This window comes from Dermochelys coriacea, chromosome 13 (genome assembly GCF_009764565.3).
Source record: "Dermochelys coriacea isolate rDerCor1 chromosome 13, rDerCor1.pri.v4, whole genome shotgun sequence".
Lineage (NCBI taxonomy): Eukaryota > Metazoa > Chordata > Testudines > Dermochelyidae > Dermochelys > Dermochelys coriacea.
The window spans coordinates 8506158-8527874 of record NC_050080.1 but is presented as its reverse complement, the minus strand read 5'-3'; the positions used below and the strand labels follow the sequence as shown (position 1 = coordinate 8527874).

At 49.3% G+C, this 21717-nt stretch overlaps 1 protein-coding gene across 2 annotated transcripts in view; it reads right to left on the bottom strand.

Moving 5' to 3' along the window:
- LAMA5 (laminin subunit alpha 5) overlaps nt 1-21717 on the bottom strand; it is a 166182-nt gene that overhangs the window by 26217 nt on the left and 118248 nt on the right. For both annotated transcript variants that reach the window (XM_038369253.2, XM_043496168.1), the window contains exons 30-54: nt 21130-21331; nt 20215-20341; nt 18723-18862; nt 17674-17789; nt 16772-16983; nt 15310-15514; nt 14902-15046; nt 14188-14328; nt 13473-13634; nt 13112-13213; nt 12937-13020; nt 11337-11567; nt 10598-10711; nt 10131-10258; nt 8742-8822; nt 7849-8063; nt 7128-7228; nt 6301-6481; nt 5352-5495; nt 4218-4369; nt 4010-4120; nt 2938-3049; nt 1761-1931; nt 322-518; nt 41-157 (exon numbers count right to left, since the gene is read on the bottom strand). In XM_038369253.2, the coding sequence (XP_038225181.1) occupies nt 41-157; nt 322-518; nt 1761-1931; nt 2938-3049; nt 4010-4120; nt 4218-4369; nt 5352-5495; nt 6301-6481; nt 7128-7228; nt 7849-8063; nt 8742-8822; nt 10131-10258; nt 10598-10711; nt 11337-11567; nt 12937-13020; nt 13112-13213; nt 13473-13634; nt 14188-14328; nt 14902-15046; nt 15310-15514; nt 16772-16983; nt 17674-17789; nt 18723-18862; nt 20215-20341; nt 21130-21331 (3691 nt within the window). The remainder of the gene's footprint in view (nt 1-40; nt 158-321; nt 519-1760; nt 1932-2937; nt 3050-4009; nt 4121-4217; nt 4370-5351; nt 5496-6300; nt 6482-7127; nt 7229-7848; nt 8064-8741; nt 8823-10130; nt 10259-10597; nt 10712-11336; nt 11568-12936; nt 13021-13111; nt 13214-13472; nt 13635-14187; nt 14329-14901; nt 15047-15309; nt 15515-16771; nt 16984-17673; nt 17790-18722; nt 18863-20214; nt 20342-21129; nt 21332-21717) is intronic.

Sequence of the window (21717 nt, the reverse complement as noted above, 5' to 3'; positions counted from 1 at the left end):
CAGAATCCACCGGACAAGCCTGAGCTTTATCATCACTCACCTCCTTTGCATTCTCTATTATCTGTAGAAGATCTGAGACCTGGACCAGGGAGTCCTCAGCCATCTGCAGAGTGTCCTGCACCACCCCGTACTGCTTCTGCAGCTCCTTACTCTTTCGCTTGAGACAGATGGATAGTGTTAGTTAGGATCCACAGGATCAAGCAACAGACACAAGACCTAGATTACGCCAGACATTCCTTAGCCGCTGCCAAAGCCGTGCATGTCAACCCAATGGCATCAGCTCTTTTGCATTCCTATATGCAAATAAACCCCTCTTTGTACCTGGATCTCCTCAAGGTTGTTCCGATTTAGGCTGTTCAAGTCCTCTGTCTGCCTGGTTTTATTCACAGCCTCATTGAGAGCATCTCGGAGATCCATCAGCTCTGAGCTATATCGAGCCAGTAAGTCTTTGATGCTCTTCACCAGGTCTTGGTTGGATTCCCACTTGCTGTACAGCTCGCTCTTCACACGATGGAGCACTGATGACAGAGAGCACAAGGAGATTGCCTGGAAACTCTTGTTTCCCCAACATTTAAGAGTTCTTTCTGAATACGCAGTGGAAACCGCTCAAACGGCTTAGGGCCCAATACTGGTCTCAAAGCACAGATTTTAAGGCTAGAAGGGGACCATCTCCTCTGACCACACAAGCCAAAGAACCTCATCCAGTAATTTTTGCATGAAGCCCATAATTTCTGTTTGAGTTACAGCAAATCTTTTAGAAAAACAAAGACATCCCCTCTTGATTTAAAGCTGCCAAATAATGGAGAATCCACCACATCCCGAGGTAAGTTATTCCAATGGTTAATTACCATCCCTGTTAAAAATCTGCACTTTATCTGGATACATCTAGTTCCAGCTTCCAGCCATCGGATCTCATTGTTCTGTTTTCTGCTAGATTAAAGATCCATTTGCTATCCAAAATCTCTTCCCACAGTTACACTAGTGCACGTCTGGAGTAACTCCAGTGATGCCAGTGGAGAGAAGAATTTGGCCCTGAGGTTCTTGCAACAGACTATCGTTTGGTTTTGGTGCATTGCAATGAAAGTTCCCTGGGGAATCACAGACTCCATGTCTCTAACACGGCTGCTACTCTGAAACCTGAGCAAGGAACGACACACTTCTGTTGTCACCATCTGGGACAATTTACTCAACCAAATGAACACAAGACATATGAACATGTATAGGTGCATGTGAGAAAAAAAATACACACACACACACACACACACACACACACACACACACACACACACTTAAAAACACTAACTACATTTTTAAGTGTTGTCATACAAAACCATTAAGTTAAGAAATTCAAATGCACTTAAATACTAAGCCTTTTGATAGTACATGAACTTGCTTGTACAAAGGAGCTAAATTCTGTTGGGACTAACTTTAAAAATCACTGACACTTATTAGCAGCTTTGCCATTTGCAAAGGAGACTAAAAAGGGACTATCAATTACTGTCCCCTCATTGCTGGACTGCTGAGGAGGTCAGTACTGGAAACTCCTAGACTGTAAAAGCTAGATGTGCATATTCTGTTCAATAGCGTAACTCTCCAAATGTTGGTGACCACAAGAGGATAGCAGCAATGGCATGCCCAATAAATAATGTTTGCAGTAATGCCCTCAAGCTGGGACAGTTTGGGAAAAGAGCCCAAGGAGCATTAGACACAGCCTGCACCTTGGCATTTCCCATCCCCTGTGTCTGCTGAGCTAGACTTACATTTCTGAGCCTTCTCATGTTCACGTTCCACCACCCCTTTCTGGCTGAGGAAATCCCGTTCCTTCATCTCCTTCAGCATCCTTTCCACCTCAGCCATCTTTTGCCAGAACTCCTCAGAGGAGGCTGTGCTGATGTCTGCAGTCCCCAACTTGTCCATCTGGTGCACCAAATCTGCAGGGAAAGCCATGACCCATGGTTCTCCACCAGCTGAGCAAGTGGTCTCCCCATACTCAGCCGTGAAAGCCATCTCTCCTCCCTCAGTATTTAGAAAAGCTCCCACTCAGCTAAAACAGCATCCGGTTTTTGTTGGAATCCTGATGGCCCATGATAGATGGAGTGACTTGTTTCTAGTCATGAAGTGGGGGAATGACCCAGCTGGAATTGAGACAAGTTTCTAGACCCTCTGCTGTAACCACTAGACTGGACTATTTCCCAAATAATCCATCTTGTAGGTTGCCTTCTCCTTTAGATTTACTGGGGCAGACTTCAGACAGTGTGGGCAAGGAAGATTCCATGTTGCTCAATCACTCTTGGGAAAAGCACTGCCCAGGGCCCCTATTTCTCACATAAGTGTAAATATAACGTGCTTCACCAAATATGGCATTTATCCAAACAGCTGAGATTCACTGGCCACAGAATTCTCTGTAACACCGCCAACCACACCTTTTAAATTGCCACAGAGCCCCCCTGCCGGAGACGGCAGTGATTTAAAGGACCTGGGGCTCCCGGCCGCCACTAACCCTAACCCCAGGCCATTTAAAATGCCGTCAGAGCCCCGGTGCACTGTTGCTACCCCAAGGCACCGGCAGCGGGGCTCTGACTGCTATTTAAAGGGCCAAAGGCTCCGCTGTGGTAGCGGCGGCTGGGAGCCCTGGGGCCTTTAAATTGCCGCCGGAGCCCCGGGGCTCCTGGCCGCTGCCACAGCTACCACTCCTGTGGTGATTTAAAGGGTCCGGGGCCCCGCCACCACAGCCAGAGCCTCTTGATTTAAAGGGCCTGGGGATTTAAAGGCCTCATCCCCTGCTCAGGACTCTGGTGTACCGGTAAGTTACTTTCACCCCTGACAGACACTATCAAAGGTAACATTGAGCCCTGAGCAACTTGAAACAGCGGGAGCGTGGGATTTGGGGCAGGGGAAAAATCATCACAACAGTTACACTTACACCTGGTCACTTACCCGCAATGCTATCCAGGATGCCTTGGATACTCATTGGCAGGTGCTCTGCCCTCTGGTAGGTCTCTCTTGTCTGCTCCTGCAGATGGTTTGCTTTTCTGTCAGTCATTGTTGCCTACAAAACAAATCACTGGTTAGCTGAAGCATTTGGTGAGATACAACATAAGCCGTAATGCAAGATTGAGCATCGGGCAACTTTTGGGACCACAGAAATGAAAGAGTCAGCTTTTCTGCAGGGATTTGCATGGGTACTGTACTCTGCTATGATTTATCTTCATGTGTGCACAGAAGTCAGTGAGCAATTGTGTTCATAATGAAATGGATGCAGAAAAAAATCACAAGTCCATTGTCGACAAAAATCTTTCATGCTCATAACACAGTTACACGTTATGACTTGTGCCAACACAGCCTGCATATTAATCGGGGGAACGCAGAAGACGTACAAGCTTTGAGGTTCTGAAAGTTTGCAAGTGATGTACAAAATTGCAGTCAGGTCATATAACTACACACATACGAAAATGCTGGCATTTGCACAGGTAGTTATCCAATATGTAGAAATCACTTGCGCATGCAAGTGTACACACATTTTATGCACCCAATTAAAAGTCAGCCCCTGAATCTTGTGTAAACTGTAGGCGCTTTGGGGCAGGGACTGTCTTAAATCAAGAGGGGATGCTTTTCCCCTCCAAAGAGTAGGGTTTAAATACTGCAGAAGAATGAAATGGTGGTTGGGGTGGGGCTGGATATTTGCCCACATCTAAAAGTCTCCTTAACATGCACACAATGGGCCGTTTTGGCTCAGAGAAAGGAACCTGCCTGGATGAGCAGGGGTGTTGAAGATCAGGGTTCAGGTTCCCTGGCAGACTGCATGGTGGGTGACCCCAGGACTGGGTAAGCAGTGGGTGCTGCAGGAGTCAAGTGTCCAGCAGCTGCTCAAACTGGGCCTGGCCCTAACTAGCATCGTTCGCTCCTCCCATGGGCACCTAACACTCAGGGTTATGAAAATGAACAAGGGAAGGGCATTCTGTGCGTGCAGTGTTATCAGCAGGGGGAGGAGGACTGAGAAACACCCTGCCTTGTGCTGCAGTGCATTCAAATCCTGAGTGAGTTCCGCATTCTCGTCTTCCAGCTCATCTGCCTTTTGCTTGACCCTGTTCATGGATCTCTGGTATTCGCGCAGGTGGTTCTGAAAGAGAGAGGAGGGGGTGGAAATCAGGCAATAGGACTAGAGTCCCATGCAGAGACTAAGCCAGCGGGAAGAACATGTTAAGCCCTCCACGTACAGAGACGTTTTTCATAGAGCTGTTCAGACCATGCAGTCGGGCCCAAGCGATGGAGCTGGCGTTCAGGTTGATCAACTGGTTCCTGATGATGGGGAAAGAGGCCTCAGTCTTCTGGAGGTCTTCCAACAGAAGCAGCACACAGCTGTCACAGACTGCCAAGAGTAAGGGGGTGGTGAGTAAATGGCTCTGATGCGACACCAGCTATTCAGCACCCATGGCTTCTCCTTCCATTTCCCACTTCCTTACGACCATAGTAAGGACAGTTTTTTTACTCAAAGGGGGAACCACATGTCTCCAAATTCCTGCCTCTTGAATTGGATTCCCCTCTGGAGAAGGTGTTAACTTGGGGTCCCCTGGTCACCTTCCAATCCCTTTGCGCAAAGGATCAGGATTTCCAAGTGCTTTTAGAGGTGGGCCAAGGAGTGTAAACTGTCAGCTGGCCTGCTCTTGGTCTCACAGCAGCTTCCCACCAGCATACCCCACATAACTCTGATGAAGTTACTCCTGATTGGTGAGATCAGAGCCATTCCAACTATTAGGCTGATTAACACTGTTCCTCTGTTATCTGCCCTAGGGCCACAAAGGAAATCAGCCAAAAGGCAGGATGCTGTCTGCCAAGCTTACCGTCAATGTTTTAACTACTGCCAGGGGCCACCACGCTGCAGGGATCTGACAGACAATTAGGATCTGCCTCCTAGAGGTTACCCTCTAGCAAGTACTGATCAGATTACATCTCCCACAATGCACCATGGCCAGGAGACTCCCATTATGCACCTTCTTGGGGTGACTCAAAGGAGACTGTAGGGTTACCAGGGAGCTCGGCTTATAGAGGAGAATGGGCACATGAAGCAGCTTAACTACAATTCCCAGGGCATTGCAGCAGCATTTCCAAATCAAAAGATTTTGGGTTATGGCCAATTTCTTGTTTTGGCCAAAACATTTTCAGTTTTTGAATTTCCACCAAAATTGAAATTTTTTTAGATAAAAACAAATGTTTTAGATGTCAAAATTTTCTGTGAAACCCTTCCAGCCCCCATTTTTCAGCCAGCTCTACTTCACTCCTGCAATAAAGCTGTGGGAGCGCGGGGGGCGGGGGAAAAAGAGTGAGAGGAGAGACAACATGATGCTACTAACCTTCACACCTCATGCTGTCCAGGCCATTTGCTACAGGGATCTCATACTTCTCTATGCAGGTGTCGCATTGCTTCCCCGTCAGGCCATTGGAGCAGGTGCACTCCCCAGTCCGGGGGTCACAGGAACCCCCCTTACACTGACACTCTGCCAATGAAAAGGAGGCAGCTGAGGGAGGTTTGCCCTGACCTAGTGTGCCCCCTGAAAGAGGGAACACTGGGATTCCGTCACAGAGCAAACCACCACCACAGAAAAGAATCAATGAATGAACAAGGGCCAATGCGTGGGGCTGTGAACATGCTTTTTTAATGGCAGGAGAGACAAGCTCAGTCGATTCTCCCCTTTGACTAGTGAAGTTTAATGTACAAAAGAACAGGAGAGTCACGGTTTGTTTTAAAAAAAACCTTTAGATTGCATTTGCACACCTAGTTTGCATCAGGAATCGCTGGGAGTTTTCTTCTGCTGGATGAGTTGCTGCACAGGTAAATGATTTTAGCTAGCAACTTGAGCACTTGCCTGCTTTGCTCAAGTAACTGTGGGCACTGCTGGTGCAAACTGAAGGGGTGGAAAGGGCAAACGCACTTTTGACGCCTTTTTTTTTTTTTTTTTTTTTTTTTTAAATATCAGGCCCTTTGCTAGGTGATGCCAAGTGCCCAGGCAACACTTTGGCATATTTTATCTTTATTGTTATGATCTAAATGACAAATAACGATTAAAAGCCTCCATGGAATTAGGATGGTTTCTTTGATCTCAAAACTGGAACACTGTTGGGGGGGGCTCTCCAGTTGTAGCACCACAGAGACGACGTAAAACACAACATCCCCATATCCGTGGTGAGAAGGGACTGGGTTCATGCTAAGCATCTAACACAGCCCTTTGGCACTGCAGCAAAGCAGCCCAGAGATGTCCAGATATTTCTTCTATGAGATTTACTAGCAGTGAAGAAACTCACTTGTGCAGCCATGCCCGCTGAGCCCCCAGTAGCCTGGTGCGCACTGCTGGCATCGACGACCAGTCACCCCGGGCTGGCAGCTACACTGACCAGTCTCAGCGTGGCAGCTTGCGCCTATGGATCCAATGTCGCAGTCACACTTTCGACAGCCGGAGCAGCCATGGTAGCCATAGTACCCATCCTAGGGAAAGACGTGGGTAATTAGCATGCTATCACACACAGGAAGGGGAGGCAATTGGGAGGACACGCTAGCCTTTCATCTCCAGAGACACACAGTTCCACAGTCACTCTGGCCAGCGCTGAAATACGATCCATAGTCTGAACTTAATTCCTAGAGGCATTTCTTCAGAGCATAAAATTCACACACAATACAGCAAAATGCTGGATCAACGGGCAGGTTGTACAATAGGACCGAGATAGAGATGCACTGGCAGCACTGTGTCTGTAAGCTCGCCTGGTGTCTGCTTACTCCAGGTGGGGAGTTAGGATCCCCGAAATTCACCCTAGGGTTAAGTGCCTTTTTCCTACAAGCATCAAAGCTGCAGTTAGCACCCCTCCTCCCATCATTTCGGAACCAGGTTCTTTAGACATTGACCTTTATTGTTAGGTATCTGCCTGGTGTAGGCAGGAACAGCATCCACATCGCTCAGCCATCTGCTGGCACGGCAGCCATTATCCTTCTGTCTCTCCCCAGGAACCGCAGTGTGCTCATAATGGGAGGGCAAGCTACAGAAGAGTGGAGCTGGTGTGCAGTGACTCAGCACCAGCCAAGCATATAGTGATGAGGCTTCATAGTGCGTGTGGGGGTAACCCACGATTCATTTTACCTGACAGCAGTCGCAGTGCTGACCTGTCACTCCAGGTTTACAGAGACATCGGCCAGTTCTAGGGTCACATGACTCAGTCCCGCACGGCAAACAGTTACACCCTGCCAGGAAGAAATACACCCATTTACCCAACAACTTAAGAAGATCAGCCAGGCACTCTGACCCCTCCTGTTTCTGGTGGATTTAATGCGATTTGACAGTTTGTTGGGAGGAAATCCTGTCAACTGTAGGAGTTCACTAGTCATCTTCATTCTCTCATATGCGGGGACTGATCCTTCCATCCCTTATTCACATGATTACCTGCCGGAGTAAGATCTATCTCTGTGAACAGCAGTTTGCAGGACCAGCGCCTTGGATTTTACCATTTGTTCCTCATGGCAGGGCCCTGTAAGGTTAGAAATGTACTATGCAAACCCACCCAAGCACAGAAATAATAATTTGGTTAATATCACTAGCGGTTATTACTGACGAGGCTGCTACAGTGTCAGAGCTTTACCACCTGGGTGCAATTTTTAAATGCCTGCTAAAGAGGGTTGTTTTTTCACTCTTATTTTTAACCAACGTACCCTTTGCAAGCCAGGAGACCAGGCTAGCGGCTTTGTAAGAACCTACCCAGGCGATGACCACAGCTGTGCCCGCAGGCTGGCTAACTGCATATGCCTGTGACGGACTGCCCCCGAAATGCATTTGCAAGCCGGCCCCAGCTCGGTGCCACACTTACTTGTGCAGTTCTTTGCCACCACCGCGTCTCCGTGGTACCCTGGGGCGCACACTTCACACCGGGGCCCAGCCGTGTTGTGCATACATCCTGTGCAGGTGCCCGTCAGAGCGTCGCAGTCGCTGAACAACATGTTGGGATCAGTGTTCTCGCTGCAGTCACATGGCTGGCAGGAACTGCCAATCACTAAAGGGTTGCCATAGTAACCTGGGGCACACCTTTAAAAATGTAGCAGGTTAAAAGGGAGCTAAAACAACAGCCATGTGCGCACACACTCCTCCCAGCTCCCACTGAAGTGCTGCACAACTACTGACTACAGGATAGTTACAGCTATTAATTAGCCTCATGTTTTGGACTCCCACAGCACCTTCCACTCAAAGCACGTCATGGTCACTGATCAAGCCTCACAGAAAGTGTCCCTGTTCTTGCTCTTCAGGTGGGTAATCAAGGCAAAGAATGCTGCGGGAACTTGGCCAAGATGACACCCTATGCCAGTAACAGAGACAGTAATAGGGCATATCCTAGCGGTATGCTGCACCCACACTGATGCACAAAGAAACAGCATATAAGCAATGAAGTGGGCCCAACTCCTGCTGGTCCTGGGAGCTACCAGGACCCGGTGCTGGATTCGAAGAGGTGTTGCCTTGCAATCGCAGCTGGTATTTTACGCCCCTTCCACAAAATAACAGAAGCCAAACCCACAACAGAGAGGATTCACAGCTCAAATCAATCGCTTTCTCCTCAGTCTCCTGTGCCAACGTAGCTGGGGCTTCTAATTTTATTTTTATCACTATGGAAACTTCTCTTCTGTCAAAGCAACAGCTGCACTCTGACGAAGAAAACCCCCCTCCCCCCCAGCCCACGGTCCTGCCCTCCCGTAATTACCAGGCCCTTACCGTTCACACATGGCTCCGGCGTAGCCTGGCTTGCAGAGACACTGCATGGTGGAGCCCTTGTGGACACATCCAATGGCAAAGCTGAAATAACACGGGGCAAACGTCAAAGGTTATTTTACTCTGAAGGTACCGGGGCAAAGGGGCTCTTGTCAATCACTTAGGGGTTGTGTGAGGGCTGGGAGTGGTTTATGGCCATAGAAAAGGGAATGGGATCGGGATCAGCTCATGGGCATGGGCTATTGTCAGGGTTTGGATCTGTAGCAGGGCAAGGGCTGGTATCAAGAGTGATTTGTAACACAGGCTATGGAAATGTTTAGTGCTGGTGTCCGCAATGGGTACAAGGACAGGGCAAGGGTCGTGGCGGATATGGTTCCCCAGGATAGGCAGAAGGGTAGGGCCAGTAGGGACCCCCAGGGTAGAGGGTTAGGGTTGGGGCTGGCAGTAGGTACCAGGTGAAGGTTGGGGTGTGTAATGCACCCCTGGTTTGGGTTCAGGTTGAGGCCGATAGGCCTCCACAGGCTAGAGTTAGGCCTCAGGCTAACAGGGCCCCCCAGGGTAGGTTTAGGACCAGTGGAGCTCCCCGAGTTAGGGTTGTGGCCTTCGGGATACGTGTAGTTGTTTCACTGGTGTGTACCCCCAGGCTAGTGTCAGTGAGGTGGGCCAGTTCTCGTCCCTCCTGTAGGGACGAAGGCTGGAATGTAGGAAGCACTGGTGCAGGGTTAGCCTTGGGACCAGGTGTGGGGGATTCCAGCATATGGCCTGGCAGGTGGCCATTGGCTAGAGTTAGCCTGGTACTGCCCTCGGGCTAGTGTTAAGTTAGATGCGGTTGGAGTCAGGGGCTAAGGATAGCCTGGTTTACAGGAGTGAAATGCCAATGCAGAATGTCTAGCCCACGAGAGAAATCACACAAGAATGGAATCACAAAATCACCTTGAAACTTGATATTTTGAAATCTCAACATGAGCTACTCTGACTTGGGGGAAATGGTGCTAATATCGGAACTTTGAACTGGTTTAAGTACAAAATTTACTAAAATCAATACAAAACAATGTTTACATTTTGTCATGAATATTTTCACACCTCTAGAAATTACTAATATTTCCTTCAGAAAGAAAAAAAACTCTTGCTGGCTGCACTAGTCACATCAGAGCTGTGGGCCTTTCTCCTCCCTCCATGGCCTACCCCATCATTATTAGCATTAATAAAAAGGGGTGCAGTGCCCTCTTTCCTTGGTAAACAGCCAAAACAGGAATGAACGAACTGGGAATGACATGGCAGTGCATCTCTCCTGAGTGCATCATCTCTTCTTCCAGCCAGAAGAAACTCCCTCAGGATCAGGGGAAGAAATCAGATTACTTTGTGGATGAGAAAAAAACAGAAGATGCTTACTTGTTGGAAGCAACGGAAAGAGGACATGGACATCCCATGCACTGCAATGGCCCCTCGAGGGAAAAGTTGCCTACATAACCATCTTTGCACCGCTCACAACCATCTCCCTCTGTGTTGTGTTGGCAGTTCTGCAAGGACAAGACAGACAACACGTTTGGTATTTCTCCAGGGAAGTGTTCAACACCATGGTTTTCTGGAGGATTACGATGGATTATTGTTCCAGCGGGGTGGGTTAGAACAGACGACTCCCCGTTACGCATCTGGATGCCTAAATCCTTTCCTCTTCCCCAGCACACCCTGTCTGCTCATCCTAAACTGACTTGAAGACAATAAATCCCCTTGAAATGGCACATGAAGATTTTCCGTGATCAAGACAGTAATTTGGTAACCACATAAGTGTTTTGGAGGGAACCTCTTAGACAGCTAGTGAGGACCAGCACACATTGTACTCATGGGTAGCTACTTACGATGCATATTCCAGACCCTGGGAGGCACTGATCTGAGTGGCCGTTGCAATGACACGGAACACATTTTCCCAAGAAGAGGCCCTTGGTGTCTCTGTAATAACCTGGAGCACATTCCTAATGAGAGGAGAAGAAGTAGTAGTGACACATGAGCCAAACATGTTTAGGCAGAGCTAGCATACTAGCGTAACTACCTTCCATAAATGACACTGGGTTTCAAGACACAGAATAGATTAAAAGGGACAATGGTCAAGATTTTTTAGTTAAAATCTTGCCCCCACAATCGACATGAGCCAACTAGTCAGGCAGAAAGACTTATTTAAGGCTTTCAGGTATGGACCTAATGCTGGCATTGAACCCCTGAGCAAGCCCCCCAGTAGCCCACTACCACTACCCAAAATTCTAGCTCATGCAAATCTCACAGCAAACAAATCAGAGCACGTGGGCGATAGCTGGAGATGGAGCACATGTACTGTATAGTTCGCTGTGATTTTGGGACATTGTTACAAAACCGGCAGGTGCAAGTCAAGTTGTCATTAAAGAGCTGCACGCCAGGGATTGGCTGAGGAAACTTGCGCTCGAGAATCTTCCCTGCATTCTAACATACAATGGGGCACATCCAAACTTAACTGCTGAGTACAACGGCCGTAGGGGAAATGCTCGTCTCTCACATGCATCATATGAGCAGAGCTCCTACAATTTCACTTGAGCCTGGCAAGAGCACTTCACCTCTTCCCCCTACCTGGCAGGAATCTCCCTTGTAATTTGCCGGACACAAGCACAGTTCAACATTGCTGGCTCGGATGCCCACGCTGGTCTCTGTCAGAGTCTCTAGGACCACCCGACGCAGAGATACTGATGAGGCAAGCTGGGAGAAGAGCGCTCTGATCTGCAGCTGCTCTAGGTTAGCCAGCACCATCATCAGCTCTTCCCTGGACACTGGGTTGTGCGTCTGAGTGTGTCTGAAGTTACCCTGGTGAAGAGAGACACTCTAGTGTTACCATGCAGTAAGTGCAAACCCTGGGTTTCTGATTCTGCCCCTTTGGAGATATTTCAGTCAATCATCCAGCTAAATGAACCCTCTCATCCCTGGGGGGGCTTATCCATACAATATCCCAAAAACTCTTCACTTGTCTGCAGCTATGAGACCTCCTCCTTCCATCTCCACTGGAAGTTTGTCTGAAAATTCAAAGCCAATTCTCTGCCCATGGCCCATCCCCAACAAGCACCGGGAAAAATCTGTCCATGTGCCTGAGTGATGCTTTCACACCATTAGGAAGAGCTCCTGTTCACACAGTGCCTTCCATCTCCAGAGATGCACACAAACTTCACAAGCCACATACATGCAGCTTCTCTTGGGTGCAGGGCAGAAGCTACTTGATGCACAATACAACAGCATCTGTGCAGGGGAATGTTTGGTCCAGGATGTCAATGCAAATCCTTAGTGCAACAAAGGCTGCCGTGGGAACATCAGGCCTGAATTTTCACAAAGTCTGTCTCCCTACTGCCAACGCAGTTTGCATTAGTGCTCCCAGTTTGGTATCCAAGGTCCAACACGCACTCCTGCGATTCACCTCCCGCTCAAATACATGGATGCAAATATGTCGGCACAAAAAAATGCACCTGAAAACACGGATGATAGGCCGAACATTTAACCCTTTAACGTCCCCAAAAAGCAGACAGGATCTGGCTCTTAAAGTCTCAGACGAAAGCCCCAGAACTGTATGGAATTTATAACAAACTTCTGAGCGTTCAAACAAAATGAAAGTGTTAAGAGTGAGAATTACCAGCAATAGGCAACATTTAAAGCTACTAGCCTTGTAGCATCTGCACTCAGGGCAACCCTCTCTTCTGTCTGGATGGCCTCTACCCACTGTAGCATCTGAGCACCAAACAAGGATAAGTGGATTTGTCCTCACCACACCACTAGGAAGTACTAAACCCCTTGGGAACCAAGGCTCAGGGTTCAGTAAGTGACTCACCCAAGATCACATTAGGAGTCTGCAGCTGAGTTAGGAATTGAACCCCAGTCTCAAGTCCTAGGCTGAGGCCCTATCCTCTAGACCATCTCGCTACTCTTCCTGCTTTCCCGGAGCACACACCCTAATGTTTCTCCAACACGTCTCCACAGAGACGCTCTCTCTGGGATGACCCTAGTGACACACAAGTGTTCCAGGTTCTGAGGCAGTCACAGACTGCACCAAATTCCTAGGACATGTTAAAAAGTTGCCAAGGCTGCAGGCTACAGTACAGAGGAACAACATTCGGTTCTCAAGGCTCTATGCCTAGCACTGTCTGTTCCTTCAAACTCCAGGGAACACGGACAACGTGTCCAAACTCACCTCCACGAGCTGCAGCCGGCCTTCATGTACATCTCCAGGGGAAGGGTAAGTGCCTTCCAGAAACATGATGCTCATTTGGTTTCCCTGGGGAAGGTACAAAGGTGTCCTGTAAGTCACTGGCTAGAAGCACCATTTATCCCTGATGCCCTAGCATAAGGGGTTTCTGAGGCTGTACCTTGAGGATGACATCCGGGCGGGGCTCCATGGGAATGAACACATCACCCCTTCTCGTGTCTGAACGAAGCTCATACCGCAGGTATCCGCCATAGGAGGACACCTAGGGGAGAGCCAAACAACACAGGCAGAAGACGCTGTTATCACCACTAAGCTAAGTGACCTATTATGGTGCTTCATGGCTGGTGAGCATAATCAGACACACCCCCACTAAATCCGATTGACTGGCAATGGCACAAAGCGGGCCATTGGGCTGAGGCTCAGTGAAGATCAGGGCTGCATGTGACAGTGTTTGCTTCATCACCTTAACAAATGTGAGGGACGAGCATGCAGGGACTGTGGCCGGGTGTGTTCTCTCTTACCCGGTCTCCAAGGTAAGAGCTGGGTGCGTGCCAGTAGAGCTCCTGATAAGCCTCGGGAATGTTCTTCAGGTCAGCATGAATGAGTTCCTCCTCTAGTCTCAGGGAGGTGGCCACTTCTTGGCGGTCTCCGCTCAGTAACACCCACCCATTCATGTTGAGGAACTAGGAGAGAGCGAAAGAGAGCTGTATGCCTGTTTTCCGAGAGTACCCCACATGCGGCGCAGGGAATGTCTCTGTATTCGTGCTCCTTCAGGCACGTGGGACAGGGTGGGGGCTGCAGAACAGTCCTTGGAATTTCAGTTACTGTTACTCCAGGACACTGAGTCTCAATACAGGGCTCACTCTCTATAAAACGGGGTGCCGAGAAGAGGACAGTGGGATCCAATCATGCTCCAATCGCTTCTAGAGAAGCTGATTTGCTCAAGTTATTTGCAACCTCAGAACTTCCCCCATGAACTCCCAACCCATAGGGATTCCTGTGGCAGCTTCTGAAAAGCATCAGGACCTCCCAAAGGCGAACGATCCTGGGGCTCAGCTGAGGAGGCTGAATGTACAAATATGAAAATGGTTAAACCCACCCCCCAGCGCTCCAGGATATCCCACAGACGTAGCACAGAGCGGGAGAAAGAAACCACCTGGGGGCTGGCAGGAACAGAATCCCACTGAACAGAGAGGAAAGGACCACTGAGGTCCCAAACCCCAGCCCTCCATTCACCTCCACTCGGTATTTCTCAGCACTGTGGCAGCGATCAGTTGCTCCAAAGCAGAAACACCTGGTGCAGCCCTTGGGGTTGTTTGCATCCAAAGAGAAGGTCCCCAGGCGGCACTGGTCACACCTCATGCCCTCCACATTTTCCTGGAAGAAAAATGAACCACGGGGTGTGCCGAGTTTCCCCTACAATTGCTATAGGAGTATGGAAAAGGATGGCAGACTGCGCCAGCAGTTATCAAAATGCTGACGAGGGGCTGTAAAATGATGCTATTACTCAATTCACGGCAGGTTTGCTCGATAAACCCCTCATCAGCCATTAACCTCTGCTTACTGTCAAAATGCAACTCTCCCGCACTTGCCAAAGCTCTCCTGTGCCCAGCCGGGGCTGGGATCACCACCCAGAGGAGCCATCTGGCCACTGAACAGCTGAGTTATTCTCCAGTGGTGCAGCAGCAAAAGGCCCTCTTGTCACTGACACTTTCAATCCGATTTCTGCTGTTGACAGAGCCTCTTGGGAATCAAAGGTGAGAATGACCCAAGTGTGCCATGAAGCCGAGGGGCATTCCCTACAGAGCACACAGGATGCCACATGCTAGGCACTACCTGTTCTCCATCTCTCCATGCCCTCTCTCCCACTGGCCAGCCAGGTCACGTAGTCGGAGCAGGGGAATTAAATTGGCGAGGCAAGCATCACCGGAGTGTGGTAACTAGACTGACCTTGCAGTGACATTGCCCAGTGACCGGATCACACACGCTCACTTCCGTCCCTGCCAGATGACAGTCACACCTCCGGCAGTGCGGGTAATGGTGGTAGCCAGGGGAGCAGACATCACACCGCCGTCCTATTATATTGGGTTTGCACCTACATGGGACACAGCAGCAATGGAATGAAGGTACTTGGTCTTCTGCTGATCTCTAATTCCTAACGAGCTCCAACGCAAATAGTTTTGCTGCTCTATAATCCTGGAATACAACACTGATACTAGTGGGTTATTAATTTACCCTCCCTTCCCAACCTGCTCACACACTCCATAGCACTCCATAAAGCCAGATGTCTAAGCTAATGATCCCAGTGCTGCTGGCACATATCCTCTATGCGACCATGGTCCCCTCATTGTTCCTCACCTGCACTGTCCACTGTCCACGTCGCATCCTGGCTCCGCCAGTTCTTGGACTCCTGTATGAGAACAATTACAGTCCTCACAGCCAATCAAGGCGTGGCAGCCAAAGGTCTGGGGTTCACAGACGACACACTCAGGCTTGATGGTATGCGGCGGGCAGATGCATTGTCCTGTCACTTCATCGCACAGGCGGGTCCCACAGTCACAAGCTGCAAGGGAAAGGAAGCAGCTGAGTTCATTGTGGAAGCAGTAAGAACCCCGTGATAAAACAAAGCCCAAGCAACACCAAGGTTGCAAATCAACAAAAGCGGGTACGGAGGAGCTTATGCTCTGCCCATCTGCATGCCAGACTATCTGAAAGGCTGGTATTTGAACCAGCCTCAGAACAGCACCTTGGCATTGCCTGTTCAAACACCAATGCCCAACCCCAATAGGATCCACCAGGACATTCGAGTGACTGGCGCCAGGGCTTCTCTGTGTTTGCCATAGAGCTTATGAACAAGGATTTAAGTGGGACAACAAAAGCCAAGGACATCAGTTTTGAACAGACATCTGCAAAGTGAACCAGTCAGGCCTGTTATAGGGTGGCATTTCCCGACTACAGATTTATTGAAGGGAAGGAAGGCAGCGTGCAGCGAGGAGTCTGATTCTGCTCTGGAGTCTAAGAGGAGTCCTGCACGAGGAACAGCATGGCAGAGCAGGTGGCTCTTCCAGCTCACGACAACTGGCCTGCATTGCACAGGGTGCCCGACCAGGGGATTATATGCCCCACCAATGAACTTGGCAAAATCGACAGTGATGTTTGTTCCGCTGTTGCCCAGAGAATAGACTGGGAGCGTACTGACTGAAATGCAAAGCTAGAAGACACAGGGGAGTCTGGTTTTGTTTTAACTAAATATTGACAATCACCAGTGATGGGCAGAGAATTAGGACCACATTTAGCCCCAGACTTGGAGTTCGCATGTGCACACTGATCTGTATTTGCTAACTGCAGAAGCAGGCATGGAAAACCAGAAGTCAGGTTTGAGGCTGGCAGTAAAAGAGTCCATAAACAACCCGGTGAAACCCAGCTTAACAACCCATGGGACAAGCAAAGAAATGGTGTCCTGGATGAGGTGAATCTTTAAACACCACAAATACACTGGGAACCTCGGGTTACTTGAGAGAAATGGTGATGGGGAAGTGCCTGCTGGAAAGGATCTTTAGCACACACACTTCCGGAGCATGTACATAATGATATGAGCTGCACTGCTGTTTAACCTCTCCCCCCTCCCCCCAACAGTACAAACTTCATAGGGAAAATCTCCTGGAAACTTCGACTCCCATTAGGGGGCAGAAACCAGGGTTATCCTCGTCAGCCATTGTCAAGGCCTACAGAACAGGCATCTGGCCCCCAGCAGCCATCAAACCCCTCAGAACCGAGAGGAGCAGAGCTTTTCTCCCAAAACATAGAACAGGTAACTCACGCCTGCAGTTGGGGAAGCCCCAGTAACCGGTGGCACACCGGGAACACTCTCGGCCGATGACGTTGGATTTGCAAGCACACTGCCCACCGAAGAGATCGCACTGGCCCCCGATGGCCCCCGCCTCATGGCAACGGCAGGGCTGGGCTCCATTGTTGTAGAACACAGAGAGCGAGATGGCAGAGTCCCTGCAGAACTTGGATGCTGTGGTGGGACTGCAAAGAAAGGGGGAAAGAGATTCTTGGGCTGGGCTTTCTTAGACCACGCTCCCCTCAGAGCCTCCTCAGGGCTGGTTTCCCCTGCAGGTACTTTCTCCAAGGCAAGGTTAGGTTCCCAAGTGATGACAAATCTCCGTAAGACAGACTTGTTTTAAATGAGATGCCTCAACACCAGGGCACTCCCAACCTCACCGCTACCTTCCCAGATGGTCTACAGGCTGCTCACAAGAGGTGCAGGGCACCCTCAACCACTACTGAAGTCAGTGGGAGTCAAGGGCACTCAGTACTGTGCAGGTTCAGGTTCAATATTAGGACATTAAGGACCAGTGAATGTTCCTTTAGATATCAGGCAAGGAGACTCATCTGCTTAAGCTAAAACCAAGATTTTAACCAATATTAACTTGGGTGTTGTGTCATTTAAGTCCCCCAGGGTCCCTGGAGTCAAACCACCCCAAATCAGCGTGAATCAGAGCAAAACCAAACCCAGCTACTAAAAAAATCCAGCAGATTTATTAATTATTTATTAACTGGATGTGGCCAAGAGAAGGGAAGCAATTAAAGCAGACAATTCCAGCGTCCTAGGTGGATGCGTTTCCCCAGCAATGGCCTATTCTTTACTATTTCTGTTCCATAGAGAATGCAAAGCCATTGGGCAGAACAGGGTCACTTTAAAACCAAGGCTCTCACTTGATGTAGAAACTATTGACCCCACAGCTGCTGATAAACTCGTAGGATTTGTCCAGAGGTTCCTCCAGCAGATAATGGGAGCTGTAGCTGTCTTCAGGCACCACCAGGATGTAATCCTGCAGCAAGACACAAAGCAACGAGCCACACCCTAGCGTTCAGTGCTTCCTCCCTGCAATGGCTTAGGTAAACCAAAGAGAACCACAAGCTGCACATGCAGCCAGTCAGCTCACTCAGCTGCCTGAGCATGTATTTACAAATGATTGACGTCTCACCAACTGGGATATGGTGCAACACTTCAAAGTGCTTGTCTTTTGAAAAGACAATTGGTCCATGTGGCCCAGTATCCTGCCACAGGCAACAGCCAATACCCGATGTGATTGAGGCTAGCAAAAGACCCACCAAGGGCAGCATGCCTATAGGACTGGGAGTCAGGACACTGGACTTCTGTTTCCAGCTCAGCTGCTGACTTGCATTGTGGCCTCTGGTGAATCCTTTAAGAGCTCTGTGCCTTAGTTTCCCAATCTGGACGATAATGCTGCTTACCTGCCTCTGTCTCTAGAGATCCTTGGATGAAAGAGGCAGTGCAAGTGCAAAGTATTATCACAATAGTGCATGAAGCCCATTGTGCAAAAGTGCAAAAATATGATCATGACAGCACATGTGCATCCATGGTAGGAAGGGAATTTCTTCCTGGCCTTCACAGGCTGTCATCTGACAGTCTGAAGCAGCTTGACTAAGCTCAGTTTCCTCCCCTCTCTACTAGGAAGGGTACCCATTAAGTGGGGTAATGTCATAACATAGTTCCTAGTGGCTGTTGCCCATTAGTGATAGGTTCCACCGAGCCTACCCTCTAAGCTACAATGCCACATTTCCCGACAGTGGATGCAACTTAGCAGGATGGCTCAGAAAGGGGGAAATGGTGTGAAACATTCCCTGCCGCTACCCTATTAAAAGTGCCCTAGAAATCCAGTTACAACCCTGCTCCTATTGCTGTCACAGGGATGGAACCAGGTCTTGCAGGCGAGGGAGCCTTTCAGCTATACGCTTACCAGCCACAGCTGCCGGCCTGTTGGCACACGAACAATCACCGTCAGCTCGTTATCCGTAACATCCAGGATGATCTGGTTCTCGGCAACCACCACGCTCCGACAACCGTATCCATGTGGGCAGAAAGCAGCCTTGGCCTGGCCTGAAAGGCCAAAAGAGACGTCAGCCCCCAAACACCTCCATCCCACCCCCAGCCTGCTCCACTCGAGTTCATCCAAAGCCACGCCAAAGCAGCCAGCTGTGAGCTGGGGCCCACACCAATTCTCCCCCAAATGGCCCATTTCGTGGTGCTCCTGTCCTAGACACTGACTCGGCCAGCTCAACCCAGGCCAAGTCAAAGCTTCCAGAGTCCACCCTGAAGGGCTTTGTGGTCTGAGTGAAGACCCTGAGGAAGATGAATAAAGGCAGCCAGCAGAGAAGGGGTTGAGTTTCACAAGAGCCTGCCCAGTGTGCGATATATGTGTTGGTGTGAGCGCCATTCGCTTGCCATTCCATTGCTGGGTAAAGCATCGTGCAAAACCTAGTGCAAATCTTCCCCTTTGCACTGGACTTTGTAAAATCGATCCTTCTCAGTGGTGGAAATGGAAACAGTGCGCAGCTGGAAACTATCTCCTTCCCCAGGGGCCCACCATGTAAGGCCAAGGTCAATTCACAGTTAGGTCCCTAAATAGCTGAGCCCATGTGGCTCCCACTGAAGTGAATGGGACCTTCAGAAGCTCAGCACCTCTGAAAGGCAGGCCACTTTAATGATGTGTCTAACTGCGGATTTAGGTGCCTCACTTTATACACCCAAGTTTCAACAGTTTGGCCTTCATTTCACCTTCCTAGAGTCTGCTGCAGTAACTGAAAGCACCAGTGCCCATTGGTTCTACCTTAGCTGCAGCCAGCTCGTATATGGGAAAACAGATAAGTTCTACAGGTGGTCCAATGGAAGAGCTAGAGTCATAGATTTACAGATTTTCAGGACAAAAGGGACCATTAGATTATCTAATCTGACCTGTGTATCACAGGCCATCACAGAATTTCACCCAGTTACTCCTGTACTGAGCCCAATAACCTGAGTTTGGCCAAAGCATACTTTCCAGAAAGGCATCCAGTGTGGATCTGAAGGCTTCAAGAGATGGAGAATCCACCACTCCCCTGGGTAGTTAGTTTTAACGGTTAATCACCCTCACTGTTAAAAAGTTTGTACCTCACTTCTAATTTGAATGTATCTGGCTTTAACTTCCAGACTCTGGTTCTTATTCTGCCTGTTTCCATCAGATTAAAGAGCCCTTTAGTACCCAGATCAGATCTCTATCCCCTTTGGGACATTTCTCATGCAGCTGCTGCCAGGGTCTTGGCTAGGATAAAGAGGCAGTTTGGGTGCCCTTGACTCTCTGCCTTCCTCCAGGAACCTCCTACGAGTGATCCGGTATCACAAGGAGTTTACAGATCACTTTTCCCATGTTCCTCAGTCCCAGGACCCTCTCCCTAACTCCCAGTTCTGCTCACCTTGCCAAATCCGCCCACCATTGATTAACACTTCCACAGGGAATGTGGGGTGGTTGGGCTGGTAATAGTGCACAACGAAAGCATAGCGACCCAGCGTCTGGATCCGGCTGTTAAATACAGCAGCAGCCTGGCAGGAGCAAAGAGTAAAGAAATCAGGGTTGACATACGCATTCCTCTTCCAGTGCAATCCCCATCCCTCTCCAATGCACTAATATCACATCCCTTTCAACACGCCAGCAGGAGAGTGATTTCTCTGCTTTGCACCACTGGGGACTCAGTCTCCCTTTTAAAGAAAAGGAGTACTTGTGGCACCTTAGAGACTAACAAATTTATTAGAGCATAAGCTTTCGTGAGCTACAGCTCACTTCATCGGATGCATCCGATGAAGTGAGCTGTAGCTCACGAAAGCTTATGCTCTAATAAATTTGTTAGTCTCTAAGGTGCCACAAGTACTCCTTTTCTTTTTGCGAATACAGACTAACACGGCTGCTACTCTGAAATCAGTCTCCCTTTTGTATGCGACATTCACAGTTAGCCCCTCCATCTTCCTAGAACCACCAAGCTTGGTTACTCTAAGGCAGCAGCTCTCGGGCTGTAGCCTGCAGAGCCCTTGCTGGGAGTCTGCAGAAGGGGACTTTGAGAACCAAGCAGAATGGGATTGGGTGGCGAGGAGGGTCCATGTGGATTATGAAGCGATCCACAGAATAAAGTACTGGAGAAACCCAGATGAAAGCACAACTGTGTCGTGGTTAATGAAGATGGAAGGGAAAGCCACAGGCGCCCATATGAGTCATTCCGCTACTTTGCCGAGACTTGCACAGAACAATTGCATGCCTACGGTGCAGCCATCTGACACAACAATCCCATTACCACTGAGAGGAAAAGCCCAGCCCAGCTGCAGTCTGTCCTCTTTACCTGGGAAGGCTGCAGGAGAATGAGCTCTGCTGAGGAGTCCACTGCGGTCGGAGGCCGAGGTGATGGCTCAGTGGGAGTGCCAGCTGGAGCAACTGTGAAGATGTGAGTCAGGGGAAAGTCTGGAGGGATTGACAGAGCTTGGCCTTCTTCCAGGACAATGGACTGAGAGAGCTTCAGAAACCTTGATGGGATGCAGGAACTACTGCACCAGAGGGAGAAAACACAACACATGGGATCACTGGCAGTGGAAAGAGAACTATAAGCTCTTGCAGGAGAGAGACTTGCCTATAATATCGATCCAGAGCATTCCATGGCGAGGAAGGAGTTTACTGGGATTCCTTGGGGCCTTTACCATATGTAGCACTGAGGGAGGGGGAGGAATCCTGTATGGCTAACTTAGTGGTAAGCGATGAACAAGAGTAGGAATTTGGACGCACTGAATTGCTGTTACTGCATGTGAACAAGTCTCAGGAAGGCTATTTCACTGGAGCGATGCACGGAGCATATCCCATAAGGGAGACCACCTAGTCTAGTGGTGAGTACACAGGACTGGAGAGCTGGGTTCTAATCCCAGCTCTGCTACTGGCT